The following is a 17,360-nucleotide window of genomic DNA, read 5'->3' as shown; positions in this document are numbered from 1 at the left end:
CATTACCACCCACGGAAAACGCTTTGTAGACAATTGTTCTAACTCAACACATGCTCAATATGTCCACTATTTCGATTCCCACCTTCCTTTACATGAACACTAATGTTAGCGAAAACCACGATTTCACTGCAGGCTTGAAGAATAAGGCATCTGAGCTCCCTTAAATCATGTGGATGCTTCCTTCAGGTACCCCTATAGAAATATGTCACATGAATCGAGGTCTGGACTACCAGGGATGGGAGTGGGGGTAAAATTGTCCATCAAAGAAACAACCTGGAAATCTGAGAAATGACCTGCATATTGAAATGCTTCTGTAAGAAATCCAACACAGTGTTTGCAGTATGTGGGCTTCCTCCATCTTACATTAACCGCAGCTTGTTGAATAGCAACAAATTGTGGAATGAAGTTATTGTGCAGCACGCTCAATTAACATGCAATGTTCCCAGTTTCTTCCAAGAAGAAAGGGCCAATAAGCCCACAACTGGAAATTGTGACCCACATTGTCATCCTCTGGTCACGACGTCGTCGTTCATGAAGCATTTGCCGATTTTCAATGGCCCAAAAGTGTACATTTTGTCTGTTAACCACACCATCCAAATGAAAATGTGCCTCGTCTGGAAACCACATGTTGCTGAAAGTTTATTCCCTACCCTCCGCCCAGTGGGCAAACAGTGGTCTCTGCCACTTGTGCTCTGCACTGAGCTTCTGACCAGAGATCATTGTGTACAGGTACATCCGGAGGTCACTTTCAATTTACAGTTGCACTACTGCCTTTCCAGGGTTTCTCTGTAGAGCAACTCATACCGCTTCAATATTCTTTGCCAAACAAATGGACTTCGGGCCCAGGTCGCTTCGCTTCCAATATTGATCCTTCAGGTCCAAATTGATCATACAGCCTGTGAATGGTTCTCTTGCAAGAGGGCCACAGTGTGTTAAACTGTTGTCAAAACCGCCTCTGAGTCACACAAGACTTTTTGTTTCATGTAAAAATAACAATTGCCGATTGCTGCTATGTTGTTAGTCATGAATTGATGGCCATGTTGTAAACACCAGTCTCCTAGCGGCAGTATTGTGAATTGCATGTCATTTTGTACCTTGCTTGTTTCTCCAAGCTCCAGCTACTTCTGTCGAGATGCTCAGATGAGATATCTTGTGAACTCAAATTATGTATGAGCCAAGTGGTGACACATTTCGTGTGCCACCCTGTAGTATGCTCCCTGATAAGCATCTCACTTGGTAACCACGGCAACACACAATGTGTGAGTATAAGCAACATGGGAGGTAACAGTAATTCATTCATTCTCCACCTCCTGCAGTCACAAACTTGGTAACATATTTTTGTGGCTTTTGCCATTAAAAATATAGTACTATTCCCAATGCTGCAAACCATAAATAAAGATAATAAGGACGACAGTTGCCAGCAGTAAAATTAAAATAGCTAATATGATTTTCAGTATTCCTATTATTGTTCCACAATAACAGCACATAACTTTATAGTGACAGTTCTTTATGTGTGACAATGTCACTGTCAAATGCCCAGTGGTTGTTGGGAAAAGTACAGTTAAAAATTTCATGTTCAAAAGTAGGTCGTAATCACAAAGTCCTCCATCTTCAAGAATTAATCTGTAATGATACCAAAAAGTGTATTCCGTAACACTTTTATAATTACACTTGGAACCAGTATCTTGAGACTATATCCTGTGCCACTGGCCACTGTATGCAGCATGTTGGTGTCACTGTAAGTTTCATTTTTGATGAAGGATGCTGACAATACTGACTTTAACTGATTGTTTCACAGAGAAGTCTCGCCATCACAAGAACACGTTTTAATTACATTTGAAAATTATTGCATTAATGTTAAACCTACTGACACATTATGTTTGTAAATACTACTTGATGGCCAACATCATTGCAGCGTCATTTTATGTCAGTTTTTTCATAAAGCATAAATGGTGGGAAGAAAATAAATATGTTGATGTAAAAGGGTGGGATTTACATTGTGGACATAGAACATTTGATGGAAACAATAAAAAAATGTCGTAAATGATGAAAAATTCAAGGAACGTAAAAGAGGGATTATACTGTTCTCCTATGCTTCCAAACACTGCTGCATGACAATTACAAGAGATGCAGGAACACAATTCAGTCAACACAGAATCTCTTTGAGGCTTAACACTTTACAGGTGGTCAACACAGATGTCATGTGTTATGAGGGCAACATCCACAGTACTGTAACTCTTGGCATGCATACCCAAACATGTCATGGCCACTATCAATGACAAGTAATGCCCGTCCACCACCCATCCTAAATCACACAATCTTTGAGATAACACAGAAGAGAAAAGGACAGAAGGGGGATAGAGCCTACAGTTAAGTAAAGTGACCACAGACAATATTAAAGAAGATAAACATCATGGTAAGAAGCACATACAATTTACTAATGCACTACTCCAACACTCAGACGATCACAGACATTTGAACAAAAATGACATGAAACATCTTAATGTTGAGTGATACCAATATGTAGTAGCATTCATGTTTTATTTTGTCTGTTGGTACTTTTGTGTGACGTGTTGAAGAGATCTGCAGTGACAGGCTATAATTGTCTCTTATTTAGTGAATTTAAGGACACAAAGGTACACGTGGTTAACCTGTTACCACCTTTACACACTACTACTGCCTAGGTGAATCCAAGAGTGTTTCAGGAAAAATCTCTCAGCCTTCTGATAAACTGATGACTGTTCCTTTTGTTGGTTTGAAACAAGAACAATCATAGCCTTGAAACCATGATAAATTTCATTATTATATTGGAAGTAAAACACAGTTCTGGAAGTACCTTAATTAGCCACACCTAGCTATTCTGCAAGATTTCATCCTATTATCTGACAGAGGTGTGACTTACGTGCATAAATCTGTCTCTACAAAATTCTGGGTTCTCTGCATATACCAATATAATGGTTCTCTTTATTGTGCTGCTTCTCATTACCAGATTTGACCAGTTTTTAGAAAAGACTGCTAACTCTTAAACCATATATATTATTGCTATCTCTTTTTTATGATCACTATTATGTAAAGAATACAATCCACATTTTAATTAACATATTCTCTTCATTCCAGTTGCAGAGTTCTCGATGGATCTAATCACATTTTTTAACCAATGCCTCCCAAGAAAACCAACAACAATTAACATATAATTATTGTTAAAAAATTACTAACACCTGCACAGCATCATGGACCTCGTCCTTTCAACAGCTCTGGCCAGTGCGACTGACAATGGTGGCCAGTTTATGATACACAGCAGACAAATCCGAGACATCCATGACACTTTCCAATGCTTTTAAAAGAGAACTAGAAGTATTATTTAATAATCCATTAAAGGCACAGAGAAATTAGACATTACCCGTGACTGCCTCAGAAACAGGAATATGAACAGGAATATGTATGCTTGCATCAAGAAACTGTGGGACATTGCCCCATGCAAATAGTACACTTTAGAAAAATTCTGTCAATTAACTTAAACATTACATCAAGTTCACATATTAAGGAGCCATCAAGGGAAAAAATGAATCATTACTATACACCTACTCTAGGAAGAATGTGTGACCCAGCCAAGGGGATCTTGAGAAGTATCAAGTGTTTTTGGGATGCTGCCAAATGTAACCAGCCTGCAAGATTACATTTACTGCTTCTAATTTCAACACACAAGACTAAACTTTCCTATTATCATAAACTACATTTTATTTCTGCTACCTTATACAAAGACGTAGTAAACATAGCCTGCACTGTGAAAGTGGTGGAAATCACAAAACAGACACTATTGGCCGATGTCATTCAACTTCCATCAGCCACCCATGGAACTAAACTCGGAAGCACATTTAATACTGCTTTGTAGTGTACTTTACAAGTCAAATAATTTCATAAAATTGCATCATGACAAATTGTTTCAGTAGTTCAGCCTAAAAATAATTTTTTTTTTCTTTTCTGACAATAGTTCAGATCCGAGTTCAAGTTGACAACAGCATAACATATATCACGACTACCTAATAGGTCACTTGATTAAAAAAAAGTGTTTCTCACTGCTGCAAAACAAAACCAACAGTACAAGTTTCTACATTAATAATTTTAGTATTTTATAACTTTTCATTACACCTGTAAATATCGCTTTATATAGAGGGCATCAAACTTTTTTCCTAATAAGGACATTCAAATGTTTCATTCTATTTAACCAGTTACTACCACTTAAACTTTCAAGAGTGTCTTACACGAGTGTGTAAAAATTTTAATTATAGGATTAAGGGGGGCAAAATTTTATCGAATAGAAATTTAAGAAACTTATTTTATTTCAATCTAAAGTAATGAACATGCAGGGTGGCGACTCAAAACATGAGGGGGGGGGGGGGGGGGGGGGATGTCCCTGAGAATTCCAGGTATAGGGAGGAAGATGTCATAAGCAGCTCTTAAGAAAAATTAAGAGCGAACAGGGGGGGGGGGGGGACCACAATCACACAATCACTTTTCAATCCTCTTGGTTGTAGTTTAACTCCAGTTTTTAAACAATGATGATTTATATGGACTAATTTTCAAGTCATGATGGATAGTGCCACAAATAATCAATACATACTGGTTATAAACTTGCATCTTTATTAAACATAAACACTGAACAGTAAATAACAACTCATAATCCTGTTGGATTAAATATCTACTCACAATGTAAACAAAATTTGGCTTCACAGCTGGATCAGCAGAATCATCTGCAGAAGTCTTCGGCAGATCAGTTCTTGGAGCTGATGACTTTGGAGAGTCCTCATCCGATATACTAAGCATAATATCATCAACATACTTTTTCCTTTGAGTATTTCGAGCAGATCTGCGTTTCTATTAAACAAACAATTCAACACTTTAGAGTAAAACACACCACTCATGTCATGAAGCAAAACAGATAATTCACCATGTATACTAAAGTGCACTACTTGCAACAAAAAACCATCTAAAATTCTTAAACAGAATGCAGAAAACCTGTTGTACTAAGAATAATTTAAATCTAAATGCCATTCCGATACATCATCAGATAAGGTTCTATCTAGTACATATCAACGCAACAAGTACAGCCCATCCCAGGAGGATGGATCAGTATTCATGGATACGACAGGAAAGATCATTTGAAGCAAAAATAGTCTAATAAACATGAGCTCTAAAATGCTCATGTTAAGAATTATGAGCACCTCTTCAGTAGAAGAGATGTGTTTCACATCAATGGTAGGCAATGAAAACCTTGTAACTCCATCTGTCTGTGAGAACTCTGGTTATAAACTTGTATCTTTATTAAACATAAACACTGAAGAGTAAATAACAACCAAAGAGTACACGGACTTCTCCAATCTGTCAACAACTAGGCCTCTCCAATACAGTTACACATGTAGCAACTTTCTATATCACTTTGTATTATTTTTTAAGAAACAATTTTTGCTTCACCTGCAAAAACTTAATGAAACGGTGTTATGGCATTTTTCTCGCCTACTGTTTGTCCATACCACCATCTCTCAAAACATCCAGAGCAAGGTAACTGCAGTAGAAGAGATTTGTATCACAGCATCAAAGATGAAGAAGTGCTTATAGCTCTTAAGGTATGGAGTTTAAAGCCCACATTTACTAGACTTTTTTTTTGTTTCAGATGGCTGTTCCTGTCATATCCCTGAATATTTACCATGACCATGACATCGCTGTTAACTGTGAAAAATCTGTTTCCCAAGGCGAGTGAATATACACAGCTGGGCCTTAACAAGCAGCTCCAACTTCAAAATTTGGTCCATTTTTTAATATTTAACCATAAATATTCTGTTTTTATGTTCCTCCAAGCAGAAGGGAAAGTGAACACTGTAACCATTATCAATTCCACAACGAACTACAAACACTACAACTCTAGAATTAATATAGAAATGGTGAGATAAAGTAACAATGAGGGGACAGAAAACATAGCTCAGAAGTTGCTGAATAAAGTTCACAACAATCCAAAATTGTTCAAAGAGGTTGTAATTAATTAGTGGTGACACATGTATGTATCGATATGACATTTATGTGCCAGTCATAACACTGATAGTTCCATAAAGAGCAGAGCCAAAATAAGATTGATAAGTTTGACAGAAATTTGCTCATTGCATCCATCACACAGTAAATGAATATTACCAACTAGTTAATGCCATTACGTGAAGCAATTTTAGTAACATGTTCAGATTTTATAGCCAAACTGTTCACGGCAATAGCATAACACTGAAACAGCTCACACTTCGCTCATTGTACGTGAATTTCTTTTTTAACAAAAATCAACACCTTACCAAGCTTTAGCGTTTGTCAAACATAGCTTAGGAAATAGGAAGAAATTGCAAGGAGCTGACAGCTGCATTTGGTTACACTGAATAGGTAAGGGCAGAATCACAGAAATAGTCAAATACACTATGTGATCAACAGTATCTGCACACCCCTAAAAACATATGTTTTTCATATTAGATGCATTGCTGCCACCTATTGCCAGGTACTCCATATCCGTGATGCCATTAGACATTGTGAGAGAGCAGAATGGGACGGACTTCGAACGTGGTCAGGTCATTGGGTGTCACATTTATTGTATATCTGTACACAAGATTTGTACACTCTTAAACATCCCTAGGTCCACTGTTGCCAATGTGATAGTGAAGTGGAAATGTGAAGGGACATGTAGCACAAAATCGTACAGGCCGACCTCTTCTGTTGGCTGACAAGAGACCGCTGACAGTTTAAGAGGGTCATAATGTGTAATAGGAAGACATCTATCAAGACCATCGCACAGGAATTCCAAACTGCATCACAATCCACTGCAAGTACTCTGACAGTTAGGCGGGAGGTGGGAAAACTTTGATTTCATGGTCGAGCGGCTGCTCATAAGCCACATATAACACCGGTAAATGCCAAATGACACCTAGTGTGGTGTAAGGAGTGTAAAAATTGGATGACTGAACAGTGGCAAAATGTTGTGTGGTTGACGAATCACAGTACACAATGTGGCGATCCATTGGCAGGGTGTGGGTATGGTGAACGCCCACAATGTGGGGATCCATTGGCAGGGTGTGGGTATGGCAGATGCCCCGTGAACGTTATCTCCCACCGTGTGTAGCGCCAACAGTAAAATTCAGAGGCAGTGGTGTTCTGGTGTGTTCATGTTTTACATGGACGGGTCTTTCACACCTTGTTGTTTTGCGTGGCACTATCACAGCACAGGCCTACATTGATGTTTTAAGCATCTTCTTGCTTCCCACTGTTTAAGAGCAATTCAGGGATGGTAACTGCATCTTTCAACACTATTGAGTACCTGTTCATAATGCATGGCCTTTCGTGCAGTGGTTACATGACAATAACATCCCTGTAATGGACTGGCCTGCACAGAGTCCTGACCTGAATCCTATAGAACACCTTTGGGATGTTTTGGAATGCCAAATTCGTGCCAGGCGTCACTGACCGACATCGATACCTCTCCTCAGTGCAGCACTCAGTGAAGGATGGGCTGCTATTCCCCAAGAAACCTTCCAGCACCTGACTGAACGTAGCCTGTGAAAGTGGAAGCTGTCATTGAGGCTAAGGTTGGGCCAACACCATACTGAATTCCAGCATTACCGATGGAGGGTGCCATGAACTTTCAAGTCATTTTCAACCAGGTGTTCAGATATTTTTGATCACATAGTGTATCATACTAATTATTGCATTCAAGAAGACAGGAACAAGCACTGGCCCACATTCTTGTGGAATCTTTTGAATGTAGCACAATTGATGAGTAATTAACGAATTTTCCAAAATCAATAAAACTTTTAATTCTCGGAAAAACTAACTTTCATTTATATTGCGTGTAAAACATATGAAACTTAATTAAAGAAACAACAATTCTGAAGGGAACACAACATTTCAAATTCTGTTAATCCAGTCACAACAAATGACGAATTGTGGTTACATCAAGTTGCTGTGGAATTTCTATCACATCATGAACTCTGCTAGCAAATGCATGCCTCGTTGTATGAATGCATGGAATTCACTTTCTAGCTAATAACGGGCTCTAAAATGTATTCTAAAACAAAGCACAAACCGTGTTTGTTAAGTTGTAGCTGAACTTAGGAAACAAAGTGAAAAGCAAACACATGCAACATCAACCTCAGAGTAGTGTGTTTACATTTTGCAGCGTGCACTGCAGCTGTAGCGGTTATAAGCTAAGTACTGACAAACTTATTTGTGCTCTGTAATACAGTTATTAAATTTAATAGATTTCAGCGGTGTTGCACGCCGTTTGTGGCGAAATAATAACTTACTAAACTTTTGTAATCATTCGCTCGCTGTGTTTTATAGAGTTTTCAGTGTGTTGAAGTAGTTTAGTAAATTTCGTGCTTTAGTTTTCAACTGACGTTTATTATTCTTTCTAGTGAAATAATTCAGTAAAATTTTCATTCAGTGTTTTAACTTCACTTAGTGTTACAGTGGTCGCTTTAATTTTTTGGTTTTAACTAATAATTTTGTGAAGTTTTGCTGGTATTGGTATCGGCTGTGTTGTTGTAGTATTAATACAAGTAGCTGCTTTCTTAGTAGGCAGAGAATTTCGAGATCATTATTGTTAGTTCTTAAATAGTTCTACTGGTGTAACTGAACTTTGGTAACGTAGATGTATAGTTTTTTTCAGTAACTGTAAAATTTTATCATGAGTGAAAAGTGTGGGCTCTGTCGTAGGTTTGTGAGTAGTGGATTACGGTGTGGGATTTGTTCAAAGTTTTTTCATCAGGGGGAATGCAGTGGGGAAGCCAGTGGTCATTTTAGGGAGATCCTCTCCTGGGAATGTAGAATCTGTAGTAGAAACAAGTTAGAGGAGCAGGAGCGTAAGATCTGTGCCCTTCAGGTGCAGTTACAATGCGCAAAGGAGGAACTAGATAGGTTGAGGAGGGTGAAGGGTGGTGGGGAATGGGAACTGGCAGTTGGCAAGAAGGTAGCTAGGAAGAGGAGGTATTCAGATAGTTTTACTTTGCATACATGCAATAGATACGATCAACTGTCAGAGTTTAGTGGACAGGAGTCTCGTGTAGCCATAGATGTAGGTAACTTGCAGCAGTCCTCAGCAATTAGGAGGCCTAGGTTAGTTGCAAAGTTTAGCAGAAAGAAGTTTCTGCTGCTAGGTAGTTCCCACGGTAGAGGTGTGGGCCAACACTTGCAGGAAGTGCTTGGTAGTGAGTACCAGGTCACCAGCATTGTGAAGCCTAGTGCAGGGTTGGCTCAGGTGACAAAGCATAGGGGAGTTATGTAAGAATCTTACGAAAGAGGATCAGGTAGCGATAGTGGGTGGAGCAGGGAACAGTCTCGATAGGGACGGGGAATACGATGTCAGTGGTGACTTGGTTAAGATAGCTACTCAAACTGGTGGCACTAATGTGCATTTCGTGCAACTGTTTCAGCGTCATGATCGTCTTCACCTTAATGCGGCTGTTAGGCGCGTTAATGTGGGGCTGGGGAGGGCACTGATGGCGAAGGGCATGGATCACATCTCAGTGGTGCCAGTTGGGTCTATCAGTAGATGGGGTTTCACTAGGCATGGCCTGCACCTCAATAGGTATGGGAAGGGGAGGCTGGCTAAGCTTATAGGTGACAGTGTAGTGTGTGGTGGTGGTGGTATTGGTATCACTCACGGAAAAATTCCTGTAGTAGTTGGTGTTAGAGCTGCACCTTTTTTAGACTGAAGTCAGCTGATAGGTATACCTGCTTAAAGGAAGTGCCTCTAACTAAGGGCTCACCTCCAGAGGATGTAATGCTTCCAAGTAGAGAAGGAATTAGCATATTTCATCAAAATATAAGAGGTATTAGAGATAAAGTTAGCGAACTGCTAATAGATGTTAACTCTGAAATTATTGGTATAACAGAGCACGAATTAAATAATTTGATAATTCAGAGGCTTCCTTTACCAGGCTACAGATTAGCTGGCTGTTTCTCGAGGAGTTCCTTGCAGGGTGGGGGAGTGGCTCTGTACGTAAAAAACAGTATTTCATTTGAGTCCATAGACGTATCACGACACTGCACTGAACAGATATTTGAAAGTCTGTGCAGCATTAGTTGAATTTAGTGAAACTAAACTTCTAATTGCTGTTGTTTATAGGTCCCCTAACTCCAACTTCAGAGCATTTTTGCTTAAGCTAGAGAGGGTTCTTGATTCACTTTGTAGGAAGTACCAGAAAGTAGTTATATGTGGTGACTTCAAATATTAATTTTGTACATGATTGTGTAAGAAAAAGGATGTTGGTAGATCTCCTAAATTCATATGATCTGATGCAAACTGTGTTTTTTCCAACCAGGGAGCAGGGGAACAGTAGCACACTCATAGACAATATTTTTATTCATTCTTCATTACTAGATGGGCATTCTGTTAGTAAAAGGGTGAATGGCCTTTCAGACCATGATGCACAAATTTTTAACACTAAAAGGTTTTTGTACTCAAACCAATGTATTTAATTACAAACTAAGTAGGAAAGTTAATCCAACAGCAATTGAGAGTTTTTCAAAAGTTGTCAAGGAACAAGAGTGGCAAGATGTTTCTAGTGCCGATAATATAGATGATAAATACAATGCTTTCCATAACACATTTCTCATGCTCTTTGAGAGTTGCTTTCCATTAGAACATTCTAAATGGGGTACTGGCAGTAATGGACAGCCCGGTTGGCTGACTAGTGGGATAAGGATATCATGTAGAACAAAGCGGGAATTATATCAAAATGTTAGAAGTAGTTACAATCAAGCTACAGTAGCCCATTACAAACAGTATTGTAAAGTGCTTAAAAATGTTATTAGCAGGGCAAAAAGTATGTGGTATGCAAATAGAATAGCTAATTCACAGGATAAAATTAAAGCCATATGGTCAGTTGTGAAGGAAATTTCTGGTCAGCAGCACAAGGTTGATTATATAAAGTCAGTTTGCAGTAATAATATTTCTGTTACTGATAAATCAGATATATGTACAGTATTTAACAACCATTTTCTGAGCATTGCTGGTGAATTAAATAAAAATTTAGTTTCTGCAGGAAATCATATAAATTTCTTAGCAAATGCCTTTCCGAGATTGACATCTGAAATACTCCTCTGTGATACAGACAAGAGGGAGATTGAGTCAATAATTAAATCACTGAAGACTAAGGACTCTCATGGTTATGATGGAGTGTCGAGCAGAATATTAAAGTACTGTGCTGCACATGTTAGCCCTGTATTTAGCCATATTTGTAATTTTTCCTTTAGGAATGGTCAGTTTCCTGAGCGATTAAAGTACTCAGTAGTAAAGCCGCTTTATAAAAAGGGAGAAAGTGATAATGTAGATAATTTTAGACCTATTTCTATGCCATCAGTGTTTGCAAAAGTAATTGAAAAGGCTGTGTATGTAAGGTTAATTGATCATTTTATATCACACGATTTGCTATCAAATGTACAGTTCGGCTTTAGAAGTCGTTTGACAACTGAAAATGCTATATTCTCTTTTTTCTGTGAGTTACTGGATGGGCGTATTTTTTGATTTAACAAAGGCATTTAACTGTGTTGGTCTCACAATATTGCTCCAGAAGTTGGACCATTACGGAATAAGGGGAGTAGCTCACAATTGGTTCACCTCATACTTTAGCAACAGGCAGCAAAAGGTCATTATTCACAATGTTGATAACTGCTGTGATGTGGGATCTGAGTGGGGTACTGTCAAGTGGGGGGTGCCCCAGGGATCAGTGTTGGGGCCGCTCCTGTTCCTTATTTATATAAATGATATGCCCTCTAGTATTATGGGTAACTCTAAGATATTTCTGTTTGCCGATGACACTAGCTTGGTAGTAAAGGATGTTGTGTGCAACATTGATTCGGTTTCAAGTAGTGCAGTACATGACCTCAGTTCATGGCTTGTAAAAAATAAACTAACGTTAAATCACAGTAAGACTCAGTTTTTACAGTTTCTAACATACAATTCAACAAAACCTGACTTTTAATCTCACAGAACAAGCATATGATTAGTGAAACTGAACAGTTCAAATTCCTAGGTGTTCAGATAGATAGTAAGCTGTCATGGAAAGCCCACGTTCAGGATCTTGTTCAAAGACTTAATACTGCCATTTTCACTATTCGAACGGTATCGAAAGTGAGTGATACTTCGACACGTAAATTAGTCTACTTTGCTTATTTTCATTCACTTATGTCGTATGGTATTATGTTTTGGGGTAACTCTTCCCATTCTAGAAGGATATTTTTGGCTCAGAAACAGGCGGTTCGGGCAATAAGTGCTGTGAGTTCACGAACCTCTTGTCGACCTCTGTTCACGAGTCTGGGTATTTTGACATTGACCTCTCAATATGTATATTCCTTATTGTCATTTCTTGTTACCAATATTAGTTTATTTCCAACAATAAGCAGCTTTCACTCTGTTAATACTCGGCAGAAATCAAACCTCCATTTGGATCGGACTTCCTTAACTCTTGTGCAAAAAGGTATGCAGTATACTGCTGCATCCATTTTCAATAAGCTGCCACTCAAATTCAAAAATCTTGGCAGTAATCCACGCGCTTTCAAATTAAAACTGAAGGGTTTCCTCATGGGTCACTCCTATTCTGTCGAGGAGTTCCTTGGAAAATTAAGCTGATTCTCATTGTATAGCTGATAGCGTTTGCTTAAACTTATGGACTGATTTTCTTGCAGGTTCATGAACATTTACTTTTATCTGTTATTACTTTTATTTTGTAAGTTCATGTACTGACACGTTCCATGACCTTGGAGATTTGCTCCTCAATTTGGTCCTACGGAACTTGATGCGTAAATAAAAAATAAATAAAAAATAACATCGCTCAGCAATTGCTAGAGAAGGCACAGCTAACTGAGTTCTCTGTTTGCAAATGAGCATCAGCAGGGACCAACCCTATGAGGCTTCAAAGCAAAAACGTGAGCTTATTGACTAATGTACATGACCCAACTGGAAGAGTGTCAAAAATGTTTGTTTTGTGCTACTCAAGAGGGTCAAAATTGAAAGACTGTTTCTAGGTGTACAACACAAAGGTATCATACTAGCTGACATGCAAAAACAATCATACTACCTGGTATGTATTAAATCTCACAGCAACTAGTACATTATCTAAATATGATCTTTCTGTGTTAAGTTCAAATGAAGAACAGAGTTTGTTTATTGTTTAGCATGTCGAAAACGTTAGAGTGCCCTCTTCTGGAACACAGGGAGAGACAGTTCCCACACCAAAACCACCCAGTAAATTAATGATGAGGACCATTGTGCCAGACTGCATGGATGTAGTTTTTAGTCAGTTTTCCACATTCACTTAGGTAAATATTGAGACGGTTTCCACATGTCACCTCAGTCACACAATGCACAAACACTTTGAAGACAATGTCACATATGGCCAAGTAAAGTCAAGCAAGGGAGAATCCAGTATGGAAAGTCTGGCTCCAGCTGCCGGAGATTGGTTATGTGTCAGAGTTGGGTTTGCACGTGTGTGTGTGTGTGTGTGTGGGGGGGGGGGTCTATTTTCGACAAAGCCTTCTTGCCCAAAAACTCACTTTCCAACAGTCTTTTTGTTCTGTCTACCTGTGACTCAGCATCTCTGCTGTATGGTGAATAGCAACTATGTTTTTCAATGTTATTACATTTGAGCAAGTACAGAAAAGACAAAGGGTGGGGTCAGTTCTCTATGAAATTTAACATACCAGACCTGTCCCAACCCATCACTGGCCGCATATAGAGTGGAAGGAATGAAGAAAGGAAGGAAATATGTTGATTAAAACTTCTGAAACTGTAGGAGATTGCATGTAAGTTAAGGAATATAACTTGAGATCACGTGTGACTGCCAAAGCTCATTAACTGAAGGAGCTACACAGGTGTGCTGGAGGATGGAATGTTACTGTGAGGTTGGACTGGGATTAGAAGAGGGAATAAAGGCAGATAGCAGACAGGGGATAGCGAAGACAGTGCAATGTTTCAGGTAATAGTAGGGAGAAAGGTATCTGTCAAACAGGTAGGTTTCCCATGCACTTGGCAGTCAAGTGAGGCCTCAAGTTTTCTATACATTTCCACACGAAGTAAGGGCAGCACACTGTTCTTTTCAATTTCCACTGTGACTTGGGTATAGCATGCTGTTGACTGAGATGCTGGAAGTTAAGCAGTTCCTACTCACCAAGTGGCCGGATAACGAAGGTGGTGTGCATTCTGAAGTCAGCATTAAGCATGCAATGAAGATGACTTAAGCACTGGTTCTTCAAATGCCTACATAGATGTCTACTGCATCTAGCAAGAGTGCACAAACCACAACTATCTGTTCATCACAGTGCAAGCAGTAAATGTATCACTCTGATGAAGGTCACTTGCAACAGTGACCACATTAATTTAAGATGATGATGATGTGGTCATATGCCCAGAAAGATTTGGTTGAAGGTGATGAGAACCATGGAAGCCTACACACACACACACACACACACACACACACACACACACACACAACCCATAAAAGTTTTGTCTATGAACTAGACAACTGAATAATGATTAAAATTGGCAAAAATGGCCCACAACATAGTGCCTCTTCCAGAGTATTTTGTGGTGCCATGCATACCTACCAATCCCTACTAAACAGTACTACTTTTTATTCCAAATTACGCTTTTCGAATGATTCTGTCTCTTTCACTTGGTAAAATATAGTGACGATTTGCTATATGATACTCCATTTCTATAGTACGTAAAATGGAAAGATTTTAAAAATCTACTAACCAAAAGGCAGCAGAACAAAACACACACACACACACACACACACACACACACACACACACACACACACGGTTTTACTTAGGCAAACTTTCGGAGCCAATGGCTCCGTCTTCCTACAGAAGGGCTGAAGGGGAAGGAAGAGGGGTGAAAGAAAAGGACTGGAGAGGTTTAGAAAAAAGGGCAGAGTGTGGAAAAGTCACCCAGACCCCATGTCAGGGAAGACTAACTGGAGAGGATGAAAGGAAACACTGATTGCTGGGGACTACATTGGACGAGATTTGAAAACCTGAGACTTTAAAGGTGAAAGACAGGGAAATATGCAAGACAGAGATTACTGTTAAAGCATCATGCAACAATTAATTAGAATGAAAATCAAAGTGGATCGTATGCAACACAGATGTGGGAGGGGGATGACTAAAAATAAGCAGGCCAGAAAATCAAAGATGCAGAAACAAAAGCGTAGTGAAGAAACAAGTAGTTATTGTGAAGAAATGCTGATACAGAAGAAATTAACATAAATAAAGGTCAGGTGGGTGGTGAGAATGAAAGACATGTTGTAGCACTAGTTCCCATCTGCAGAGTTCTGGGAAACTGGTATCTGGGGGGAAGAATCCAGGTGGCGCGCATGGTGAAACACGCAACAAGGCTACGATTGTCAGGTTGTAGAGCATGTTCTGCAACAGGATATCTTGTGTTGCTGGTATACATCCTCTGCCTATGCCCATCGTGTGTTGCTGGTAATGCCCATTCATCCTAACTGATAACGTGGTGGTAGTCATGCCAATGTAAAATGCTGAACAGTGTTTACATAACAGCTGGTATATGATGTGTCATTTCTCTTTGACAGTATATGTTTTGTCAGTTACGGGGCTTGTACAGGTGGTAGCAGAAGACTGCTTAGGGCATCTTGCAACAGGGATAGTCACAGGGGTAGGAGCCAAAGGGTAAGGAGGTGGGTGCAGGAGCAGCACAGGATCTGACAAGGATATTGCAGAGATTGGGAGGGCAATTGTTTATATATTGTAGTTTTCCCTATACAAAAAAGGAGCAAGCAAGTAATATTAGTATCAACACCACTTCCAAAATGTCAGTCAGTCAACATCACTTCCAAAATGTCAGTCAGTCAACATCACTTCCAAAATGTCAGTCAGTCAACATCACTTCCAAAATGTCAGTCAGTCAACATCACTTCCAAAACGTCAGTCAGTCAACATCACTTCCAAAACGTCAGTCAGTCAACATCACTTCCAAAATGTCAGTCAGTCAACATCACTTCCAAAATGTCAGTCCAAATTCTGCAGCCATTTTCACAACCAACTTTTGTCCTTTACAATGCTTCAAAAGTTACAGCCATTAGCAATCACTATTTATCAATGAATCACATTCCCCTACTGCAAATTAAGGAAGGTCAAACTAACATTCCCTCAGCATAAAAGTTGGCGCGCACTATCAAATCTGACAAGTACAGAAAATGATATCTGCCATGGGCTTGTTTAAAGAATTATCCTAGCTTTTCTCTTCAGTGATTTCAGAAAATGACCTGAAATCTAAATGGGGCTGAGATTTTAATGAGTTTCCTTTCAAATACGAGTCTTAATGGCTGTTTTCTTGGCATCCCAGTAGAGAATGTGCTTTATGGGACATTTATTGCCATTTGACTGCCACATACCAACAAAACAAAATTGAGATATTAAGTTAAAATACGCTCCACAGATGAGGTATCCAAATAGGCAGGTACTGGTGATGTTATCCCCATGCATCTTTCAGTTACATAATACTTTAATAATATATACAGTTGAACTATCTTTCCAGGGGTACAATACAGGACAAAAACTTGAGAAATGTCTTCAGAAGTTAATGTCCCTCTTTTGCATATCAAATGAAAGATGTTGGAAGTATGTCTCTACATTCATTTTCTTCAGTTATCTTATGCAGCTGGAGTTGTATCGCATATCAATGTGGTTAAAATATAACCAATTTTAGCCACTATGCTTTTCTATTTAGCACCAACTGAATAGTTTGTAAGGAAATATCTGAAAGCTATGGTTAAGACAACAAAACTTGTAGAGTTGGCAGCACAGATAATTAGACACTGATGTCAAATGACGATGGTAACATCTAGTACACCAAGTTTAATGGTCAGGTGAAAACGTTTAAGTTCTGACACAAAATGTCTTAAATGCATTTTTAAAAAATCTCCCAATGTCTGTTATTACAAATTCAACACTAAACAGGATATTTGAGAGTATAGTGAAATAATTAATAATTTGAAGATAGTAAAGTATCTTGTAATCTGTTTTGTTTATTTTAATGTGATTTACTTCAGGTTCCACGAAAACTGATCTGAATAGGATGGATTCTCTCTAGAAACAGTTACTGCACTAATTTGATTAAACTACTTAGTGGCATAAGAAACATAACTCTATAAATACCTAAATTTGTTCTGCCATTATCTATATTAGCACTTCTACATTGAAGAGCCAAAGAAACTGGTACACCTGCCTAATATCGTATAGGGTCCCCGCGAGCACTGTGAGCCACAATGTGGCATGGACTCTACTAATGTCTGAAGTAGTGCTGGAGG

The 17,360-nt window shown here is 38.9% G+C and overlaps 1 protein-coding gene across 1 annotated transcript in view; it reads right to left on the bottom strand.

Moving 5' to 3' along the window:
* Positions 1-17,360, bottom strand: part of LOC124594923 (chromodomain-helicase-DNA-binding protein 7) — a 310,905-nt gene that overhangs the window by 215,924 nt on the left and 77,621 nt on the right. Inside the window, exon 9 of the mRNA XM_047133415.1 lies at positions 4,708-4,875. Within this exon, the coding sequence (XP_046989371.1) occupies positions 4,708-4,875 (168 nt within the window). The remainder of the gene's footprint in view (positions 1-4,707; positions 4,876-17,360) is intronic.

The sequence above is a fragment of the Schistocerca americana genome, chromosome 2 (genome assembly GCF_021461395.2).
Source record: "Schistocerca americana isolate TAMUIC-IGC-003095 chromosome 2, iqSchAmer2.1, whole genome shotgun sequence".
In the NCBI taxonomy this organism is placed as follows: Eukaryota; Metazoa; Arthropoda; class Insecta; order Orthoptera; family Acrididae; genus Schistocerca; species Schistocerca americana.
The sequence above is the reverse complement of the archived record's forward strand: the minus strand, read 5'-3'. Positions and strand labels throughout refer to the sequence as shown.